The 21,857-nt window shown below is 32.2% G+C and overlaps 1 protein-coding gene and 3 long non-coding RNA genes across 4 annotated transcripts in view; 1 reads left to right on the top strand and 3 right to left on the bottom strand.

Annotated features, from left to right (window-relative positions):
• Window positions 1-7,027, bottom strand: part of LOC114333897 (zinc finger protein 664-like) — a 41,575-nt gene extending 34,548 nt beyond the window's left edge. Inside the window, exon 1 of the mRNA XM_028283894.2 lies at window positions 6,645-7,027. Coding sequence (XP_028139695.1) covers window positions 6,645-6,894 — 250 coding nt within the window. The 5' untranslated portion in view covers window positions 6,895-7,027. The remainder of the gene's footprint in view (window positions 1-6,644) is intronic.
• A 2,957-nt stretch (window positions 7,028-9,984) lies between these two features.
• LOC126888058 (uncharacterized) lies at window positions 9,985-11,196 on the bottom strand. The gene is made up of 2 exons (XR_007699369.1): window positions 10,842-11,196; window positions 9,985-10,496 (listed from the first exon to the last, which is right to left on the bottom strand). It is a non-coding gene; the product is annotated as an uncharacterized LOC126888058 (long non-coding RNA).
• A 336-nt stretch (window positions 11,197-11,532) lies between these two features.
• On the top strand, window positions 11,533-17,169 carry LOC126888059 (uncharacterized). Its single transcript, XR_007699370.1, has 2 exons — window positions 11,533-11,637; window positions 17,051-17,169. It is a non-coding gene; the product is annotated as an uncharacterized LOC126888059 (long non-coding RNA).
• Window positions 17,170-19,286: 2,117 nt separating this feature from the next.
• LOC126888060 (uncharacterized) lies at window positions 19,287-21,824 on the bottom strand. Its single transcript, XR_007699371.1, has 2 exons — window positions 21,252-21,824; window positions 19,287-19,467 (listed from the first exon to the last, which is right to left on the bottom strand). It is a non-coding gene; the product is annotated as an uncharacterized LOC126888060 (long non-coding RNA).
• Window positions 21,825-21,857: the final 33 nt, after the last annotated feature.

Genomic DNA, 21,857 nt, shown 5'->3' on the forward strand with positions numbered 1-21,857 from the left:
TTTACGAAAAACCGCTTCAAAACATGCATTTTTTCACGAATAATTAAAATTTTTGATCTTTAATAACTTAAAAAGATTGACTTATTTTAATAACTTTATATAATAAAGTTTGCTAATAATTTGTTCTTTTATAGATTTGTGCAGTTATTTTTTATAAAATAATTTGCACCCCCGAGAAGGGGCGGTATCCACCCTCAGGGTAAAGGCGCAAGGTGGTACCATGTCACCTTTGTTTCTTGAGGTATCCTCTAACCACTGACCAATTTTCGTGAAAATCGATGAAGGTTCACCGAAATTGAAGGTAATCGTTAATTTTTACTTTCAGTGACTGCACTATACAAAATAAATTGCAATTTACTGATTTAAATGCGCGTAATTTGGAAACTTATAAATTATTAAATGATATGTAGTCGCCAAATAATTAATTTAATGCATTTTAAGTACAACTTTCTCTTAAGCCGGGAAGATAGGGTGGCTTTCTTGCGAAGGGGTTGTAGCTCAATAATCGAAATGCACGTGATTTGATAGTTTATTCTTAGAGTATATAAGCTATAGGAATTATATCCGCAATACGATATATTTTAAGTTTTCTCAGCATTTTTCTCTTAAGTTAAATCAATTAAAGGGTTGTTTGGGGGTGAAGAGGATGAGCTCAAAAATCGAAACTATATAATTTCAAGAGCTCATAAATAGCTCGTAATTCTGTCGCAAAAACCGATTCAATATTCCTATTTTTAAGTAGTGGGGGGGGCTGACTCAGCCCCCCCCCCCCCACTAAAGTATTAAATTCCTGCTCAGTGGAACGAGCTCAAAATTTTTAGTTTGCGGAATATGAAAGCTCATAAATAGCTCATTAATCAGGGCTATTTGTTTTTAATTTTTGCAAGTGGGGGGGGGGGCAGCTCAACACGGGTATTTTTAACTATGTGTAGTAAAAAAGGCGTAATTAAACATCCTGCCATTTTGAATAATGTCTATTTAAATTATTTCTTTTATAATACAATTTATTTTATGACTCAGAAAATCACGGAACCAGGGTGAAAATTTTCCACAGAATTTTTCAAGGGACAAGTGCAGTTAAACATTAGGAGACGTCATGCCAACATTTTTTTCGATAATTTTCAAATAATTATGTTTAATTTATTAAGTTGGCAGGACTCGGAAAATTATGAAAATTTCATTATTTTCATCATTACATGTTCGTATATCCATATACACTCTTAGTCCTTTTGCAACCCTCCTACCCAAAAAATTTGCTTCATAAAATTGATAGTATCCTGTCACATTTCTTCACCCTTCACATTTTTTTCCTCGTGGAAAATCTAATTTTCCCAGGAAAATGTCACAGGAAACCCGTGGATTTTTCCATAAATTGTAAGTACCTTTTCTAACCTTCCAGTATTGCAAAGGGCAGGACTTCGACAGGAAAATCGTGGTTGAAGTTCTGTTAATATCTCCCGGTTTAAGGTATTATTGTAGAACTTGATGAAGCAAAATTTGGCAGGAGAAAGTACAATGTTGGTAGGATTGTTCACGGTGTTTGGGTGTTCGAAGCAATAGAACGGAACTCCAAGAAGTTCTTTTTAGTGCCGGTCGAAAAAAGGGATACAGACACTTTGGTTGGACTGATTGAAGAATGGATTCTTCCTAGGACAACAATTTATTCTGATTGCTGGAGAGCATATGATGGTTTGTCACATGAAGGATTTATCCACCAAACAGTTAACCATTCCAAACATTTTGTTGATCCCGTTACCAACACCCAAATGAACAACATTGAACGGCTTTGGAGAGAAGTTTGAATCTCCGTTCCCAAGTATGGTGTACGACAAAGCCACTTTGTAGGTGATCTTGCCGAATTTTACTTTAAACGGACATTTCCAAGTAAGTCAGTAAGATTGCATCACATTTTTATGGCTACCGCCCAGCTGTACCCACCAGCCGAATAAGGGTATTGGGACCGTGCAAGATCGGCAAAGCGACCCCTACTTCTACGCTCTGCAACTTTATTTGCACTTTTAATTATATTGGCCAATTATATTAGTCCTGGTTACTGGATAATTGTCAAGGCCATAGCCCAAAAAAATAATAAGAAGAAAAAATAAGATTTAGGTTAGGCTATCAAAACGTAAACGTATGTATTAAATAAGATTTAGGTTAGGCTATCAAAACGTATGTAGTAAATAAAATTAGTTATTAAAATGCAGTACTGCAAGCAAAATAGAATTATTTTTTTTTTTTTATTTAGCTAATGCCTCGACAACTAATGGCCATTGGCATGGTAGGTACGGTAATTTTGAACAGTTAGATACCTAGTGTCATGTGTAGTGTGTGTGTTGAGTAAGTGTCTTGTTACTTTGCAAAGTCGACGTCATTTTCTTTGCGAAGAGACGCTAATTGTATCCGAACGTCTGCGGTCCCTCCGGTGAGTACCGATCCCACAAGGACAGAAACTATATTCATTTATTAATGAATAAATTTACCTCTATATAATAATTGCATATCATATCAATATTGTGGAGCAATATATAATTTTTCTGCTTCATTGACAGAAGGTATGAAATATACGTCAATTTGACAATTTCAGAATTATTTAAGATAGTTGCAATATTTCTCCGTGACTCGCGCTCTGTCGTTTCTCGTTTCCCTTTCAAGTACTTGCACACCGCGAATATATATATAATCCGGTTCTCTTCTACCGTGAGGTGTCGAGAATAAGGGTAAGTTTATCATAAATACTATATATTATCATATCAAATTTTTATATTTTACATATTTCAAATTCTTATATTTTACATATTTCAAATTCTTATATTTTACGCATTTAAAATTCTTTTTTACTCTGTAAAAAGCAATTTACAACGTGGCAACATTGTGCATGTATGTCAAATTCCAATTATTACGCATCTGCGCAGGAGTTCGTTTTGCAATTTGAAGAAATGATTTCTTTTTGAGATATTTTTTTATTTTTCCATGGTTTAATAGTATAAATATTGGTATAGTCAGTTCGCTAAACTCAGACACAACTGGCTAGTGTTTTAGTAAATAATTTTGCCAATTTGGTAAATTAGGCAAAAAAAATAATTACTAAATAGTTAGTAATTTTGCCAATTTTGGCAAAATTGGCCAAAAATAAAAAAATTACCTACTAAAATCACTAGCCAGTTGTGTCGGAGTTTAGCGAACAGACTAAGTATATTTGTTTATTTCAATGCCTTTTATATTATTTTGTAAGAAGCAGTTTTATATTTTTTATAAGACTTTTTTATGTAATTTCATGAATTTTGTCCTGTTTTTCAAGGATTTTTGGTCCTTATTTCATTTTCTGTAACAGAATTCATGAAAAAAACACTTTTTTTCACTTTTTTTGGCCAAGTAAAAAAAACTGCAAAAAATAGCATTTTCCCATTTTCTAGATTTTTACCTGAAATATTTAATAAACAATATACAAATGTTAGTGATATTGGTATCTATAAAATATTTCCATTTTACCATCCTATCTTTTAAACATAGGAGATACATAGTATTCCGGACAACATCAAGTTTAGGGCAACCAAACATAACCAATTTGTAGTTGACATTTGAGGTAATCTAAAAACACTGACAGTGTTGCCATGTTGTAAAATATTTCTTACTGTAACATCTAAAATTTAAAATTGAATAGAACACAATATATATAATTTAAAAATCGAAAACAAATGTTAGATATAAATCAGAAAATATATTATATAAAAGCATTAAAATTATATAAAAATCAATAGTGGCAATAGTTAATAGAAACATTAAACAATGTGAAGATTTCTAAACTGTAACTAATAAAATATCTAAAATACTAAATAGTAATAAAAAGAAACTAACTTAAATGAATAAACTAACCTATGAAATAAACATCTAAATTATAAAAAAAAAACATTTTAAACAAGGTCTAAATTCATATGTCTAAATTATAAACAGATATGGCAACACTGTTCACAAAATTCATGTTGCATGGCCGTTGTAGTATAAGAGCTGTGAGACATTTTTGAGTAGGTATTTTAGGCAACCTGAAAATTTTTCAGGTGACTCTTCTATGATAGCCTAATACAAAAATGCCGGTCTGGCTGGAGGGTAGCGGTTATTTTCCCCAAAAATCCCCCCCAAATTAAAAAAAAGGGTAAAAATTGTTATTACAAAAAATATTATTGATATGACTTGAAAGTAAATTTAAATATTCAAATATAAAGAAAATAAACAGACCAGGCGATTTGAGGGCGATTTTAACTCTGCAAGATACTTGCATGGGCGCCCCAGGATTACTTTCAGGGGGTGCATCTGAACTTCAGAAGATGTCATCTAAATCTGTACATACTATTAACGAGTATAAAATATACAACTAGACATGCGTAGCTATGTACATTCCTTCCGGACACAGGGAGGTGCAATTGTTATTTTGACAGGGTATTTTTTAATTTTAAAAATAAATATTCTAAAAAAGACAGGTTTTTTGGTGAAATTATCCAATTGCCATGTGATCAAACAAATTACGCGTGCATATAAATGAAACCGCTATAGGTAAGCAGCAGTGTGAGAAAGAGCTTATACCCATAGCTGTTTGCGTCCTCTGTTGTAGCTGAGCGAGTCCGTTCACTCGAGAAAATCACGTGACCTGGCGATAGCCATGTTGTTGTGCCTCGAAACGTTAGAATAATTATTATATATATTACAGTATTTTAAGTAATTTTTCTTAATAAAAGGAAAATAATACGTACTATACAATAGATTTTGCAAATATGATAGAAAAAGACAAGTTTATTATTATAAATATATAGGTAAAAAAGTATAAAACTTTTAAACTAAATTAATTCTGTGTCCGAATCTTGTACTTCTTCTTCAAACTCCTCATCTGAGCTTAAATGTTCATTCTCTTCTTCTTCGTCAGACTCCCCTCGAGACTCAGATCCTCTTCTACATGATCTGTAAATAGTTGTAATATGTATTTAGAATTAATTAAAAATTAATCAGTGATTAATTAATTGAGTTGCTACGTATTCTCTGTCCTTTTATACGGAGTCGAAGCCTGGACAATCACGGGCGCATCTGAAGAAAGACTTGCCATTGTTGAGATGTGGTGTTATCGAATAATCTAAAAAATATCATGGAAACAACACTTAACAAACAAGGAAATATCAAGAAAGATGAAAAAGGCAAAAGAAATACTCAACACATGCTTACATACAATGCTCAATACTTTTCCTTATATAACCAATCACATCACGTTTTTTATTTCGTAGTATATGACCAAAGTAGGTCATGTTTCTTTCCTTCATAGTGTTGAGTATTTCTTTTGCCTTTTTCATCTTTCTTAATGTTTCCGTGCTTGTTACGTGTGTCCCTGATATATTTAACATTATTCGATAACTCCACATCTCAACAATGGCAAGTCTTTCTTCAGATGCACCCGTGATTGTCCAGGCTTCTACTCCTTATAAATGGACGGAGAATACGTAGCAACTCAACTAATTAATGACTAATTAATTTTTAGATAATTCTACATACATATTACAACTATTTACAGATCATGTAGAAGAGGAATCTTAGTCTCGAGGGGAGTCTGACGAAGAAGAAGAGAATGAATATTTAAGCTCAGATGTGGATTTTGAAGAAGAAGTACAAGATTCGGACACATAATTAATTTAGTTTATAGTTTAATACTTTTCTACCTATATATTTATAATAATAAATTTGGCTTTTTTCTATCATATTTGCAAAATCTATTGTATAGTACGTATTTTTTTCTTCTTTAATTAAGAAAAATTAGAAAACTATGATATATAATAATTACTCTAACGTTTCGAGAAACAACATGGATATCTTAAGGTCACGTGATTTTTCTAGCTACAACAGAGGACGCAAACAGCTATCGATATACGATCTTTCTCACACTTCTGCTTACCTATAGCACTTTTCATTTATATGCACGCGTAATTTGTTTAATCACCTGGCAGTTGGAAAATTCCAACAAAAAAACCTGTCTTTTTTAGAATATTTATTTTTAATATTTAAAAATACCCTGTCAAAATAACAATTGCACCTCCCTGTCCGGAAAGAATGTACATAGCTATGCATGTATAGTTGTATATTTTATACTCGTTAATAGTATGTACAGATTCAGATGAAATCTTATGAAGTTCAGATGCATCCCCTGAAAATAATCCTGGGGCGCCCATGCAAGTATCTTGCAGAGTTAAAATCGCCCTTAAATCGCCTGGCCTGTTTATTTTCTTTATATTTGAATATTTAAATTTACTTTAAAGTCACGTCAATGATATTTTTTGTAATGACAATTTTTACCCTTTTGTTTAACTTTGGGGGGGAATTTTGGGGAAAATAACCGCTACCCTCCAGCCAGACCGGCATTTTTGTATTAGGTTATCATGGAAGAGTCACCTGAAAAATTTTCAGGTTGCCTAAAATACCTACTCAAAAATGTCTCACAGCTCTTGGACCATTGCCTTAAACTTTATAATTTATGTTGTCCAGTATTCCTATTAGTCATATACCTAGAGAGATAGTTTTTTGTGTCTCCTGTAAAATTTGGATAAATGGAGTTACGCAGTTTACAGATTAGGTCGGCGTTATACTACTTGTATTGTTATAATACTAACCTTTTTCAGTTTTTTTATTTTCTCCAAATGAGTTCAGTTTATTTATATCTTGGTATAAGAGTAGTTCAGTATTTGTAGGATATTCCTTTAAGTCTAAATAATCATATGTGCCATGTGTACTTTGTCTATTGAATTCCTCCTTAATTTCGCATTTAAAGCCATCTACAAGGGTATCACTATCACCTAAGTCATTATACTCTATTTTTACTTTACATATTATCTCCTCACTGAATTCTTGTTTTACTTCCATTTTATTAAGTTCATTTTGTGTATTTCAATAACTAAAAAACTTTGAAAAGTGATAACATAACTGAATTATAAAAAAAACTGAATTATGTATACAAAAAATTACAAATACAACACAAACACAACGAAAACAAACAACAAACAACAAACTGTCACTGTCAACCTTTCTTGAAATGTCAATGTCAACGATAACTGTTTATTCATATTCTTTTTTATTCACTTTTGTTTTTTGTATGTACTATCACAACCACCTAAAACTAAGTCGAGAAATGAGAAAATTGGTAACGTTGAAGGTAGTCCTGTTATTTTTGTTGATTTTTATTGTATTATTATTGTTGATTAAAAACGAAAAGGATATGTACGTCTTAGGTATATTGTAATAATTGTGTGATTACTAATAATTATTAGATATAGTACAACCTGTTAAATTCACAACGTTGCTTTAATAACTCCAACAAATATAAGTCGATGCTAATCGTCAATGTTAATAATTCATTTTAAAGAAGTGGTGGCGTGGATTATTACCTGTATTTAGGGCGAGTTTACTTATTTGTATTTTTAAAGTTTTATGTTTAGTTTATACTCTATTTCCATTTTTTGAAAATAAATAATGATTTCTGAACCGATTTTGTAAACGTGAGGGATTTTCATAAAAGTAGGAAGTTTTGGACATCTTGGGTATTAAAGCACCCTAATATGTCTGTGTAGATTTTGGCGTTCGATCCGACCATCACTTGTGACATCATTGCCGTATCCTCTATTTTTTCATATTATCACGTTACAATTTTTGTGATATTATACACGAGCGTGACACCCTCAAAAAAGCGCTTAGTTTTCGAGATACTGACCACAGAGGGATGAATGGCTAATTTTATTCATACTTTATATTTTCGAGGGTGCTGAAAACGAAAATGAAGTTTATTTTGAATTTTATGTGGGGGAACATTGTCAAAATCGCAATTTTAACCTAAAAATAAAAAAAAAGAAATCACGTTTTTTTGCGTTTACCTCGCTACAACTCTGTTCCATTTTAATATTTTTTTCTGAAATTTTTACACTATATAGCTGTAACATTTCTGAAGACAAAGGTATCTGCCTCAAGTTTTTATTCTTATTAGGGAATCCATCGACCTGTCAAAGTTAAATCACGTGATCTTTGGTTGGCACACAAAACCGTTCTTAACCTAAACTCAATGTAATTTTCGATTTTTCGTATTTGTTTTTCGTCGTGATTTTTTAGCTAATTTGGTATTAAAAGACATTCATTAGATTAATTACTTCATAAACTTTTCGTTTTTGGTGATTTTAAGTGCTGACAACATGCCTGTGTCTTGTATAGTAGTGAACTGTGGAAGTCCAACTGATCGGGATAATGTTAATTTTAATTTGTTTTTGTCCTGATTTTGAGCTAATATAGTATTTAAAGACATTCATTAGATTAATTATTTTATAAACTTTACGTTTTTGGTGATTTTGAGTGCTGACAACATGCCTGTCACTTGTATAATAGTGAACTGTGGAAGTCCAACTGATCAGAATAATGTTAATTTTAATTTGTTTTTTGTCGTGATTTTGAGCTTAATATAGTATTTAAAGACATTAATTAGATTAATTATTTTATAAACTTTACGTTTTTGGTGATTTTGAGTGCTGACAACATGCCTGTGACTTGTATAGTAGTGAACTGTGGAAGTCCAACTGATCAGAATAATGTTAATTTTAATTTATTTTTTGTCGTGATTTTGAGCTTAATATAGTATTTAAAGGCATTCATTAGATTGATTATTTTATAAACTTTTCGTTTTTGGTGATTTTAAGTGCTGAAAACATGCCTGTAACTTGTATAGTAGTGAACTGTGGAAGTCGAGCTGATCAGTTAATGTTAATTTTTTTCGTGTTCCCTCTATAGGGCTTTTCATTCACAGTTATTTGTTTTGAGCTTCTGTCATATAATCCGTGTATAGTAATATTATGCACGGATTATACAACATCTAACAGATGCTCGAAACAAATGACAATCGATGAAAAGCCCTATTAGAAACTCATTTATGTTTCCTCGCCTAACTAAATTATCAAAAAACAGGACGCACTCATGCTAGGAATTATGGTTTTTATTAATATTATTACAATTATTTATATGTGACACTAACGTAACTAGTGACATTAATTTTTAGGCCAACGTGACAAACTTTATTAATTCTAAATTTTAACATTTATCTCCTATTTTGTTAAAACAATATTATTTTGTTTTTCATTCTATTCAAAATAAATGCAGTTTTGACAGGGAATTTGTTTTGTTATTTATTTATTCCATATAGACCTGGATCCCGCGTACCAAAAGAAAGTTGATTAATAGCAAGCTGAAAATTTATTAATAGCTTAATGGTGTCTAGTCCGACAAACTTTGATGTACGGGAACACTGGAAGTTTTAACTGTGGAAAAGGTTAAAAATTTGGAACGTCAAACTACGAAAATGTTTATGTAATTTGTCAGATAAAACTTCCAATTGATTTGCTACCAATTCATTAAACTCTCATGCAAAAACCAGACTGGTGAAAAAATCACCAACTGGGCATTTTAATGAGTAGAACACGAAGACCATGTCAAACTACAGGAATCATGTTGGTTAGTAATATAGCAGTCTGATTTTTGCATGAGAATTTAATGAAAGGATAACAAATCCATTGGATGTTCTGTCCGACAAAATATAGGGGATGTTTTTGTAATCTGATGTTCCAAATCTGAGTTTCCAAACTGTTTCACAATTAAAACTATACCTGTTCCAGTGTCACAATACATCAAAGTTTGTCCAACTGGACACCGTTAAGCTATTAACAAATTTTCAGCTTGCTATTAATCAATTTTTTTGGTACATGGGATCCAGACCTAATAGGTTTGTTCGTAGTATGACACAAACGATTAGCAACTGCTGCCAACCATCAGATGCATGAGCAGTTAATAGTTAGCATTCATAGACTATGAATGCGCATGTGTCTGATGGTTGGCAAGAGTTGCTGATCATTCTACGAACAAACCTATCAGTAATCACTATTTGTGATATCCATGGGTAGTTACTAACAGAAAGAGGCAGTATTCGATTTTTAAATAATTTATTTTAGAGTCAAAACATAGTCATACCTTAAACGATAAATGTATATTATCATTACAAGTTGATACTAATTACAAAAATAAATACACATTTAAAAGACCAATACATAATTACTCATGATGAAGAAGTACATTATAATTAAAAATGAATAACCATTTTCATATCGCTGCAACACAATGGCAAAGCCATCTTATATTTCAGTTCGTTTAGTGAGCACAACAAGCTCTCTGACCGAACAGTTTCAAAACTCATTAGTTTTTCATCAGAGAGTGCATATGTTGCTATCTCCAAACCATGTAGCAGTAACATATGTACATGCATTGGGTTCTTCTTCGTCTGTCTTGCCCTGGGCATACTCAGCTAAAAATAGGATTGCTGCAGACTTCACTATTACCGGCCATACGCATACAATCTGCATTTGCTATGTCATCAGAACTGGCTATCACCCCGCCCAAGCATTTAGTCGTTTAGCATTAGATTTTTGGAAATGCTTCACCTAAAAAAATATTTTATTTTTTTGGAAATTCTTCAACTACAAAAATTTATTTTTATTAGAGTATTTGCGTTCTTTACAATGATTGAGAATATTTTATTTAAAATCAGACATTCATATAATATAATTTTAGAACAATCATGACAGTAATTCAAATAGATGGCAGTAATAAATCATTTTCAGATAATTATGGAGTTCGCAGTTTACAGATTAGGACGACGATATGTCTGGTTTCAAACAGATATATAAACGTAAAGAAATCTAATATTTGGAACCAATTTATCCAAAAGACACTAATACTGTTATCCATATATTTCTTAATGGTGAATAAATAAAATAAAGGCATACCTTTCCAACAATAATATGGAAATCAGGAAATCATTAACAATTTTTACTCCATTCAAAACAAATCCAGCTGTAAAATATTTATGTGCCTGAAGGCTTTTGAATGCTTTCATCTGCTGCTTAGAGTAGCAACTGCGAGATTCCACCAGATATGTATAAATATCTATAATAGTAACTTGATGGTCTGCACTTTACTGTAAAATCCAATTCTGACTGAATTGCGTATGGATCTAAATCCCCAATTATTTTCAGCTTCAATAAATATCTAAAACAATAAAAGAAATAATGTTATTGCTTGCAAAATTCATCATTATTGATAAATATCCGGGCAAAATGAACAGTAAATAAAATTTGTTTCGCCTACCTTTCTCGCAACATCTGGAGTTTCCAATAATAATTTCCTTAAATAATCAGTTTGCATTGTGGTAAAGTTTATAAAGTTCACAAAAACAGGAAACGAAATCCAAATGAATCCAAAATACGACGATAAACAATGAAAAATCATTGAAAAATAGATACAAACATAACCTCTGTTAGTTTGTGTGCCAACCAGAGGTCACGTGGTTTGGATACAAGAATCTACAGGTCGAGCAAGTCTCGTAAATTTCACGATTGCGAGCCACGCTTCACGCAACCGTGTTTGCGTACTTGTGTTTCGAGTTGCGTGGTCGTGCGGACCGAGTTTAGTAGATAGCTGTATGAGCTTTCGTAACGTTCGGTTGTGTGACAGTTCAGTGTGGAAGTGATAATTCAAAAAAAACGCAGGCGACAAAAACAAAATAGGAACTACATAATAGAGGTAACTAACAAATTTCCTATCTGTTGAATTCCTAAATTTCCTGTACTTTCTTTGAATAAAATAAATTATACATTATCTAGTTAGGTAAAAAAGAGACAGCTTTGCATTACACGGTTAATTATGGGGGATACTACCGGGGGGGCTAACCCCCCCGGTGATGAGGAGATGTTAGATAATATAGAAAACACTGAAAATAATAGTAGTTTAAAGAATACACCATTACTTGATAGCAATGCTAATTCAATCACTAATAATAACAATGAAATAAAAAAAGGAAAAAAACATTTCTATTATCAGTACACTGATACCGGTCCCTTTGAGGTATTTATGGAGTCAAAAGGCGATAACGTCGGTAATTATAGTTTTTTGAAATTAGCAAAATACATAAATGACAAAAAAATCGAGAATGTACTTAAACTTAGCAAAAAAGGAAAAAACCGAATTAGCGTTGCTTTCAAGAAATGGGAGGATGCTAATAAATTTGTTTTAAATGACGTGGTCAGAAATGATGGATATGAATTGTTTATTCCGGCAAATAACGTAACATGTAGGGGAGTCGTTAATAATGTAGATACTAGTATATCGGATGCAGATCTAATCAAATTTTCGGGATTGGCTTCGGCCAACATTAAAGTACTAGAAATAAGACGATTTAAACGGAAGTCTAAATATGACACGGAGAAATATATTGATACAGAAACGGTCGCATTTACCTTTTCGGGAAAAGTAATCCCGAAGGAAGTGAATATATATGGGATCCCTTTTAGGGTAAAACCATACATGATACCAGTGGTTCAATGTTATCGGTGTTTTCTTTTTGGACACACAAAAAATCTTTGTAGAGGGGGAGAAAAATGCAAAAACTGCGCGGAAAAAATACATGAAGGGGATTGTTCGATGAAATGTTTACATTGTAATAGCAGCTTTCATATAAGTACCTATGAGGAGTGTCCAGAGTATGTGAGACAGCGGAATATTAAGGCTGTCATGTCTCTGGACAATCTTTCATACTACGAGGCATGCGAGAGATTTCCTTATGTTTCTACTAGAAAATCGCAAGAGAATAATATATTCAGAATGAGCCAGGAGGAATTCCCAACATTACATAAAACTCAAATAAATAATTTAGAGACAATTCCCATCAATATGCGATGGATAGAAAATGTAAAGAGTAACCCTGAACACCTGTTTAGTAGAAAAATGGAGAATAACTCAAACAAAAATAAAAGAAAGGCTAATGAAACAAATAAGACATACAATAAAGAAGTACACAATCAATATTTATTATCTCCAAATGGGAGAAGCGAAGAGAGAGCTCGTGCAGTAAACAATGAGACTCCTGGATGTTCCCGTACAGAGCAACTAGAGAGGGACACAGAAAAAACACTGAATGCGATATTAAAAAAACTAGATTGGAAACATAAGGAACATATAATCAATTACTTGAACCAGCTATTTATACATGAAAGCTCATCGAACCAAAAGTTGCTAGATTTAGATGGATATCAAGAATCCACTTATTATCCAATGGAACATAAAAAGTTTAAGCAGTAACTATAACAGTCTGAAATATTTCATAAGCGAACATAGACCCAAATTAATTCTATTAAATGAAACTTGGCTAAAAAATAATCATCACTTCTATCTAAGAGGATATGAAATACATAGGTTGGATCGAGGGGATGGTTATGGTGGCCTAGCTACTGTGGTTCATAATAGTCTGGATCACAAAATAGTATATAGGTATAATAATAATGTTAGTAAAATTCAAATTTTAGCAATAAAAATAATAGATTGGGACATTACAGTTATTAACATTTATATCCATCCTAGGGCAAAAATAAATTTAAATAGTTGGGTTGGACGCATAAATAAAATCAGGGGAAATAAAATTTTAATGGGGGATATGAATGCACATAATGCACTTTGGGGAAGTCAAGTGTCTGTTAATGTTAATGGAAGAATAATTGCTGAATCCTTAGAGGATTTGGATCTAGTTTGCTGCAATGATGGGAGACCCACGCGGATTACCCTACCTGGACAGAATGCCTCAGCGGTAGACCTAACACTAATTTCCTCGGAAATTGCAAATATATGCCAATGGGATGTGTTAGAGGATTCTGGAGGCAGTGATCATTTTCCAACTTCTTGCAAAATCGCAATTGTAAATGAAAATATAGTAACACAAAAAAGTCATAAAAGAAATACAAAGAATGTCAATTGGGAGAATTATGCTTCAAAAATGGAAGACTTGATGAAGAATGGGTGTGAAGACTATAATTCATTTACACAAATTATGGAAATGGTGAGTGATGAGGAAATACCTCTCTTGAAAACAGAAAAATCTATAAGAAAAAAGAAAAGCCCTCCCTGGTGGGATAAGGAATGCTCTAATTTAATAAAAACAAGAAAAGAAAAAATTAAAAAATATAAGGAAGAAGCAAGCAATGAAAATTATATTGAAATCAAAAAAATATTTGCATACAGTAAAAAAATATTTAAAACAAAAAAAAGAAATAGCTTCAAAAGCTTTTGCAATGGATTGACAAGGGACACTCCTCTATCTGAAATATGGCGAACAGTTAAGCTATTCTCCACATATCAAAATGCTGTAATCCCTGCTAAACTTCCCAACAAAAACATAGCTCAGAACATATTAAATAATTTGGCAATTGACATAACAGATCCTGAGTTCATGGTTACCCTAACTAACGAGGATGTGGAGGACATTTCAAGGCAAGAAATAATAAGTGTCATAAATAAAAAGGATAAGGCTACTGGCTTAGATCTTGTAACATATAGCATGATAAACAGACTTCCCCTGGTGGCGCTAGATACATTGTCAAAAATATTTAATCAAATAGTTAAAAGAAACACAGGTTTTCCACAAGAATGGAAAAACACCCTTGTCATTCCCTTTTTAAAACCCAATAGAGACCCTTTATGTGAGGATAATTATAGAAACATAGCTCTAGAGTCATGTGTAGGCAAAATTTTGCAAAATATAATTAAATTAAGAATAGAACAAATAACGGAAAAAAAATCGATACTAAGCCCTAAGCAGTTAGGTTTCAGAAGAAACAAAGGGTGCAACGATAACTTAGCTTTAACAATTAATTATATTAGAACTGGATTTAGTAAAAATTTAAATACAATTGGAATTTTTTTGGATATCAGTAGGGCATATGATACAGTCAATATATATTTGCTATATAAATACTTATTAAAGTATGACATCCCAATAACTTATGCAAACTTGATCTTGCAATTTTTGCTCAACAGAAATATCTACGTTAAAGACAAATCAAATAATATATTAGGCCCAATGCAAGCATCCACTGGATTGCCTCAAGGGTCTCCACTCAGTCCAATATTATTTAATCTCTATACTAGATCCCTACATGATTTAATAAACCATGAGATGGAGTGTTTTCAATATGCAGATGATTTTGTAATTCTGGTGCAAGGATCTGATATATACAAGCTAATTAATTCCTTAAATACCCATATAATAAATTTACAGGAGTGGTTTGAGAAACACAACTTTAAAATTTCAGCACACAAATCAAAAGCAATAATATTTAGAAAAAGAAGTCAGGCTTATAACTTCCCACATTTGATATATCAAAATATGGAAATTCCATGGAAAAATGAAATAAAGTATCTGGGATTTCATTTACAGTGCAATTTGAATATGACAATTCAAATTAACGACATGATAACTAAAGCAAACAAAGGAATAAATGTCATGAGAGCAATTTGTGGTACAAAATGGGGAGCTGACCCGAACATTCTTTTGAGTTTATACAAAGGAATAGTTAGATCTCATTTAGATTACGCAGCCAATCTTTTAAACCCCTGCAGTAAAAGTTTGATGATGAGGTTGGAACAAGTACAGAATGTTGCCTTGAGAATCGTAACGGGTTGTCTACGTTCTACACCCATCTTAATATTGCAAGCAGAATGTTCAGTAACAACGTTACAAGTTAGAAGGGAGATACTAGCACATAAATATACCTATACTCAAACAAATGCCGGAAAAAAACAATATCATAGTAAAGAGTCTAAATAAGCTAAACGAAGCAATAAATGCAAACAATAGATTCTGGAGGAACAAGGTCATACCTGATTACTCACTAGCATATACAAATATACTCAAAAAAACAAAAAACATAATTAGATATAAAATCAATCCTATATATGAGGTAGAAAGAAAAACTCTTCTATACCCCATTACAATTAAAAGTCTAGAATTTGAAAAATATGAAATTGAATCGAACGAAAGGTTCATAGCTAAATATGGTGGAATATATAATAATCATACCCACGTATATACAGATGGATCAATAGACCCACAAACAAATCAATCGGGATTTGGAATTTACATCCCAAGCATCAATTATAAATATTCGTCACGACTCCATAACTACACACAAATCTGCACAACTGAAATAATAGCGGTATACAAAGCCATGTCGGTATGTATTGAAAAGGAAATCATGAAAGCAGTGATCTTTGTAGATTCAAAAAGTGCCTTATCCAAAATATCTAGTCACAAATGGGACCAAATGGATTATGTAACTATAATGACCAAAAAACTACTGGTAGATGCAAATAATATGGGATTTTCAATAGGATTAGAATGGGTACCGGGACATCAGGGGATTAAAGGCAACGAGGTGGCAGATAGCTTGGCCAATATTGGGAGAGAATTAAGAGTACCATATGATGTAAAAAACATCAGCACAGATATCTTTTGTGTTACAAAAAAGAACATCTTGACTCAATTTTACAATAACTGGTATTCCCAAATTAAAGGTAAATATCCGGACTATTATGGACTGCAGGATAGTTTCCCTATAAAACCTTGGTATAACAAATGTGGATATTTGGGTAGGAACAATATTACTAACCTTAATCGTTTACGAAGTGGACATTGCAAAACTCCTTGTTATCTCCACAAAATAGGCAAAACGGAAACACCGATATGCGAATGCGGTACTATGGGAACATTGGTACACATCATCTTTGAGTGCCCCATAAATAAACATAAAGATATGGATTTGTATCTAGAACTAATAAAAGCTGGAACAGACAGTCCAATATCTTTACAGAGCATTTTATATAAACCCTCGAATAAAGTTATTAAGATAATCAATAAATTTATCAAATTTTTTCAAGTAGATCTATAGAATTTTGAAAAAATAATAATAATAACAATAACAATAAATAAATACTTCAGAAAATACAGGGAATCTCCTAAAATGTCAAAAATTATATTTGTATCCTTAAAATCCTTAATCCTAACCGAAGGTAGCCAGCCCTAAACCTATGTGAAAATGTTTGGAAGCTACCCCCAAACGAGAAAAGTCTTAAGTTAACCTTAAATGTTGTAACACTTTTCCCCCTCTAGCTACAGAAAAACAAGAAGAAGGACAAGGACCACATAGGACCAAAAAAAAAAAAATAGATCTGAAGTTGACAGGACACCTGGTTGTGCATTGCCTTGAGCAAGACGCGCATAACCAATAACATGTACTGGGTAAATGATTAAAAAAAAATCGAAACCCAAAAAAAAGGAAGAAGAAGAAGAAGAAGAGTCGTGCGGACCAATTCGCGCAATCGTACTTGAGACAGGTGAGGTGTTTGAAAATTTGTGTAACTTGATTGATTGCTTGATTCTGTGGTGTGAAGGTGGTTAAACTTTTGTTTTATTTTTTTTTGTTTTGTTTGTTTTTGTTGTTGCGAATATATCGCAGAAAGTTTTTAGATGAAGTAATTGTATGATGAAGATAACACAGAAAATACAAGAGGGCAGCATACTTTGCAAAACAACTGTTACAATTTGAAATCAACAATTTGTTAAGTTGTTGTCTTGCAGGTAAAAAAAGTGACTTTTTAAAAAAATTATATCTTGGAAACTAAAAATTATTTTTTATTTATAATTGAAACATGTAAAAGTATAGTACTCTCAAAAAAATTTCAACCAAAAATATTCATTTTTGTAGAGTTGACTGCAATTTTTCGACAACAGCCTTTTTTTTGCGGTGAGCAGCATAACAAGTCCAGTCTCATCTGAAATCAAAGTTTCTTGTAGTTTATACCTCTGGCTAGTGAATGAACAAAGGATTTTTTATTAGATGAGGTCATTTTTGTTTTATAAAAAAAACTACTTTAAAAATGAGAAAAATTGGGGTCAAAAATGTGTTTAAACTTATGTAAAATCTTCAAATTTAATTTTTTTTAATTCCTTCGTTCATATTCTAGCCAGAGGTATAAACTACAAGAAACTTTTTGATTTCAGATGAGACTGGACTTGGTTATGCTGCCAACGCAAAAAAACTTAAACTCTACAAAAATGAATATTTTTGGCTGAAACTTTTTTTGAGACTACCTTAAGTACTATACTTTTACATGTTCCAATTATAAATAAAAATAAATTTTAGTTTTCGAGATATAATTTTTTTAAAAAGTCACTTTTTTTACCCACAAGACCTATGTAACCCCTTAAAAAAATGTTTGGAAGAATATGTTTGATGGCCAAGATGCATACATATATTTAGAAGGAAAGTTCCTGATTTCTGTAGTATAATACATAATACCGAAGAGGAAGTAGCCCTAAGCGCCGGACTCCACTTGCGATTTGTAGTTGTGAAGATTGAACACATTCTTTCAAATAGAAGTCAATCCATGATTATTTAGTCACAAATGGATTGACTTGTATTTGAAACAATGTGTTCAATCTTCCTGATTACAAATCACAAGTGGAGTGCGGCGGTAATAACACCAAAATATTCCATATAGGTCCATAGAAGGTACACAGACATTGAAAAATTCCTGGAATATCCCCGAAAACATGTTCCCTGAACATCCCAGGAAAATCCTGTGTCAGCATTTTAAACATTACCTGAATGTCTTATTGGAACATTCCATGAATGTCCACGAATGTTCTCTGGACATTCAAAATATATTTTGTAGACATTCCCTGGATATACCAGAAATACAGTGATGAGCGCTCTAATAACCGGCAAAATAGCACAAAAGATGTATTAAGTAGTGAGATAAAAAGACATGAAACTAGTCGAGCTGGGAAATTTAGCGATATTAACTTATACATTTAGATTGTATTGATTGTGTACCACCTTCAGACGTATCAGACGAGTTTGGAAACTACCACTGTCACAGTGACAGTTTTAGTTGACATACTCCTCCGATATGTGTAAAGGTGGGATCAATATAACGTAAATTTAAAGGTTAATTTCGCTAAATTTCCCAGCTCGACTAGTTTCATTTCTTTTTATCTCACAACTAAATATGTTGCCCATATTTTGCCGGTTATTAGGGCACTCATCACTGTACATCCTTGCTGATGTGACAATACCTCCTATCTGTTTTTTCATGAGTTTTGTATGAGAGATGGAAAAACATGTTTTAAGGTCACCTCCTGTGTTCATATGTAAGTTTTAACTTGTTTTGTAGTTCATAGATAGTTTAATTTACTACAAAACAAGTCAAAAAATATCATATGAAAACAGGAGGTGACCCTAAGACAAGTTTTTAGTCTCTCTTACAAAACTCATGAAAAAACAGATAGGATGTATTATTACATCACTGACGATATGTGGCCATACCAAATAATACATCCTTGATAAATATAAACATTTTTATTGAACAAAATCTTTTCATACATTTTTTTAATGCAATTTACTGATATTCCTAAATATTTCAAAAAAATGTGTCACATTTGCTTTGTAAACCTTTCTTTTGCCTTTCGTAGCCACATATTCGTTTCCTTCCTGGTTTTTTGTAGACCACTTCTCTCAGCTGATTCTAAAAAAAATAAAATAAATGGTAATTTTTCTATCCTTTACAATTAACAATCAGAAGAAATATTATTTACAGATAATGATATGCATAATAATAATAGGTTTGTTCTAGCATCAGTTTGAAACCATCAGCGAATAGTGGACAGCGCGAGTAGAGGGGATCGCACTGGTGACTGTATTATGTTCTTTTACTGACCAACTGTTTGCTGATGGTTTTTGACTAGTTTGACTGTTTGCTAGAACAAACCTAATAATAATGAATATTTTGTATTTTGACAATGACATCTGATGTGGAAGTCAAAACATTAATAAAATTATTTTTTCAAGTTAACTTTCACATGCGCGTCTTAAAATTGTACTTTTAATACTTATATCATAAATAACTATTAAAACTATCTTAAGAGGAAACAGTATCGATCAACAGGTAGCGAAAATGTGTTCCAAGATTGCGGCTATAATTTTGAATATTTTTTCGAGATATTTGGCACACATATTCGTAATATAATAAAGAATGGCGGTACAGAGCCCAATTTGAAAAATATATTAATATGTGGAAATTACTCTGTAATTAAATACAATATAAAAAAACGAGCTTGTACCGCCATTAAGAAGAACAAAAAAATACACTTTCTTCAAATACAACTTTTTTATCCGATTTTGTGTTATTTTGGAACTACAAAAATTTTTTATTTCATTAGTAGTTCCAAAATTACACAAAATCTGGGCATCGGATAAAAAAGTTTATTTGAAGAAAGTGTATTTTTTTGTTCTTCTTAATGGCGGTACAGGCTCGTTTTTTAAATATTGTATAATTACAGAGTAATTTCCACATATTAATATATTTTTCAAATTGGGCTCTGTACCGCCATTCTCTATTATTTTACGAATACGTGTGCCAAATGCCTCGAAAAAATATTCAAAATTACAGTGACAATCTTGGAATACGTTTTGGCTACCTGTTTATCGCTACTGTATTACCTTAAAACATTGTAATTTGCTAAACCAGTATATTTTACTCTACTACTACTCTACTAGCTACCTCATTTTCCACTGTTTCTAAAGACTTGTTTACATGGGTAGAGTTTTGAGGAGAGTAGAGTAGCGGTAGTACTCTACCAAAAATGGCTTGATACCATTCACATGAGGAGAGTACAAGTATAGTACTGATGTTAGTATAGTGAAACCGATTTTTGTATTTTTAAACACTCTTGATTATAAGTGCACCTTAAATTCTTAATTTTTTGCTTAAGCTCGTTTACTCCAAAGCCCCCTTTGCCATTCTTTCGACGATTTCATCCTCCGCAGCTTGCTGCAAACTTTTATTTCTGTAGTATACACTACCTAAATTCCATAAACACTGGTATTCGCCGTATTATAGCTCTACAAGTTTTAAAGTTTCATCTTCGGTGAACTTCATTTTCACTATTTACACAAAACACAATTCCAGCCAGAATGACAGCGCCCCCATGTACTCTCCTACCTACTCTATTCTGCCATAATTGAGCGTGTTCCATGGGTAGAGTGTGTAGCCGAGTAGACATTTTGGCAGTAGTGGTGGTCATAGAGTAGTTACTTTGCCATAGGTTGCTAGTCACTCTACTTTAACTCCAACTATCACTCTACCAGCTATTCTACTGTGCTGAGCATTTTTACAGGTAGAGTTACTCTACTCTATCAAGTACTTGCATCATTACTCTACCCGTGTAAACAAGTCTTAAATCTACTGAATGAAAATCTACTTAATCTTAATCTACTCTTAATGAAAAATGTCTAAAATCATTTACCCACCTAGTATTATTGTAGAATTTAAGACAGTCCAGTGCCTTATAAATAATTTCAATATGAATATTTTTTCCTTTAATTCTCCTTTGATACCACTCCATTTTAGATTTTGGGGAACTTATTTCATTGTGTTTATAGCCCATATTTATTGAAGGAACCCAATCTGGAGATTGTTATTATCGATTAAGTCGGCTGGTTTTCCTATAAGATTAAAATGTTAACATCTTCAAAAATTGTTACTGTTGTAATTGTAACTTACCAGATATAAAATGATTACAGCAGACAGGACAGGAAAATTTTCATTTCGCTAGTAAAACCTGTACATTGTATTGCATTCAACCATTGTTGTCTCTCAGATACCTTATTTAGTTCAGTTTAAAAGTGAACTTTATCTTGACTTTATCACAATTACTTTGCATTTCACACTTCAAAACACAACACCAATGAAGCATATACATGTAATATTATTGAATCAGTAGAAACGATTATATTTAAATTTGGTAAATATAACTCCGCACGACCACGCAACTCGAAACACAAGTACGCAAACACGGTTGCGTGAAGCGTGGCTCGCAATCGTGAAATTTACGAGACTTGCTCGACCTGTAGATT

This window comes from Diabrotica virgifera, chromosome 7, assembly GCF_917563875.1.
Source record: "Diabrotica virgifera virgifera chromosome 7, PGI_DIABVI_V3a".
Classification (NCBI taxonomy): domain Eukaryota; kingdom Metazoa; phylum Arthropoda; class Insecta; order Coleoptera; family Chrysomelidae; genus Diabrotica; species Diabrotica virgifera.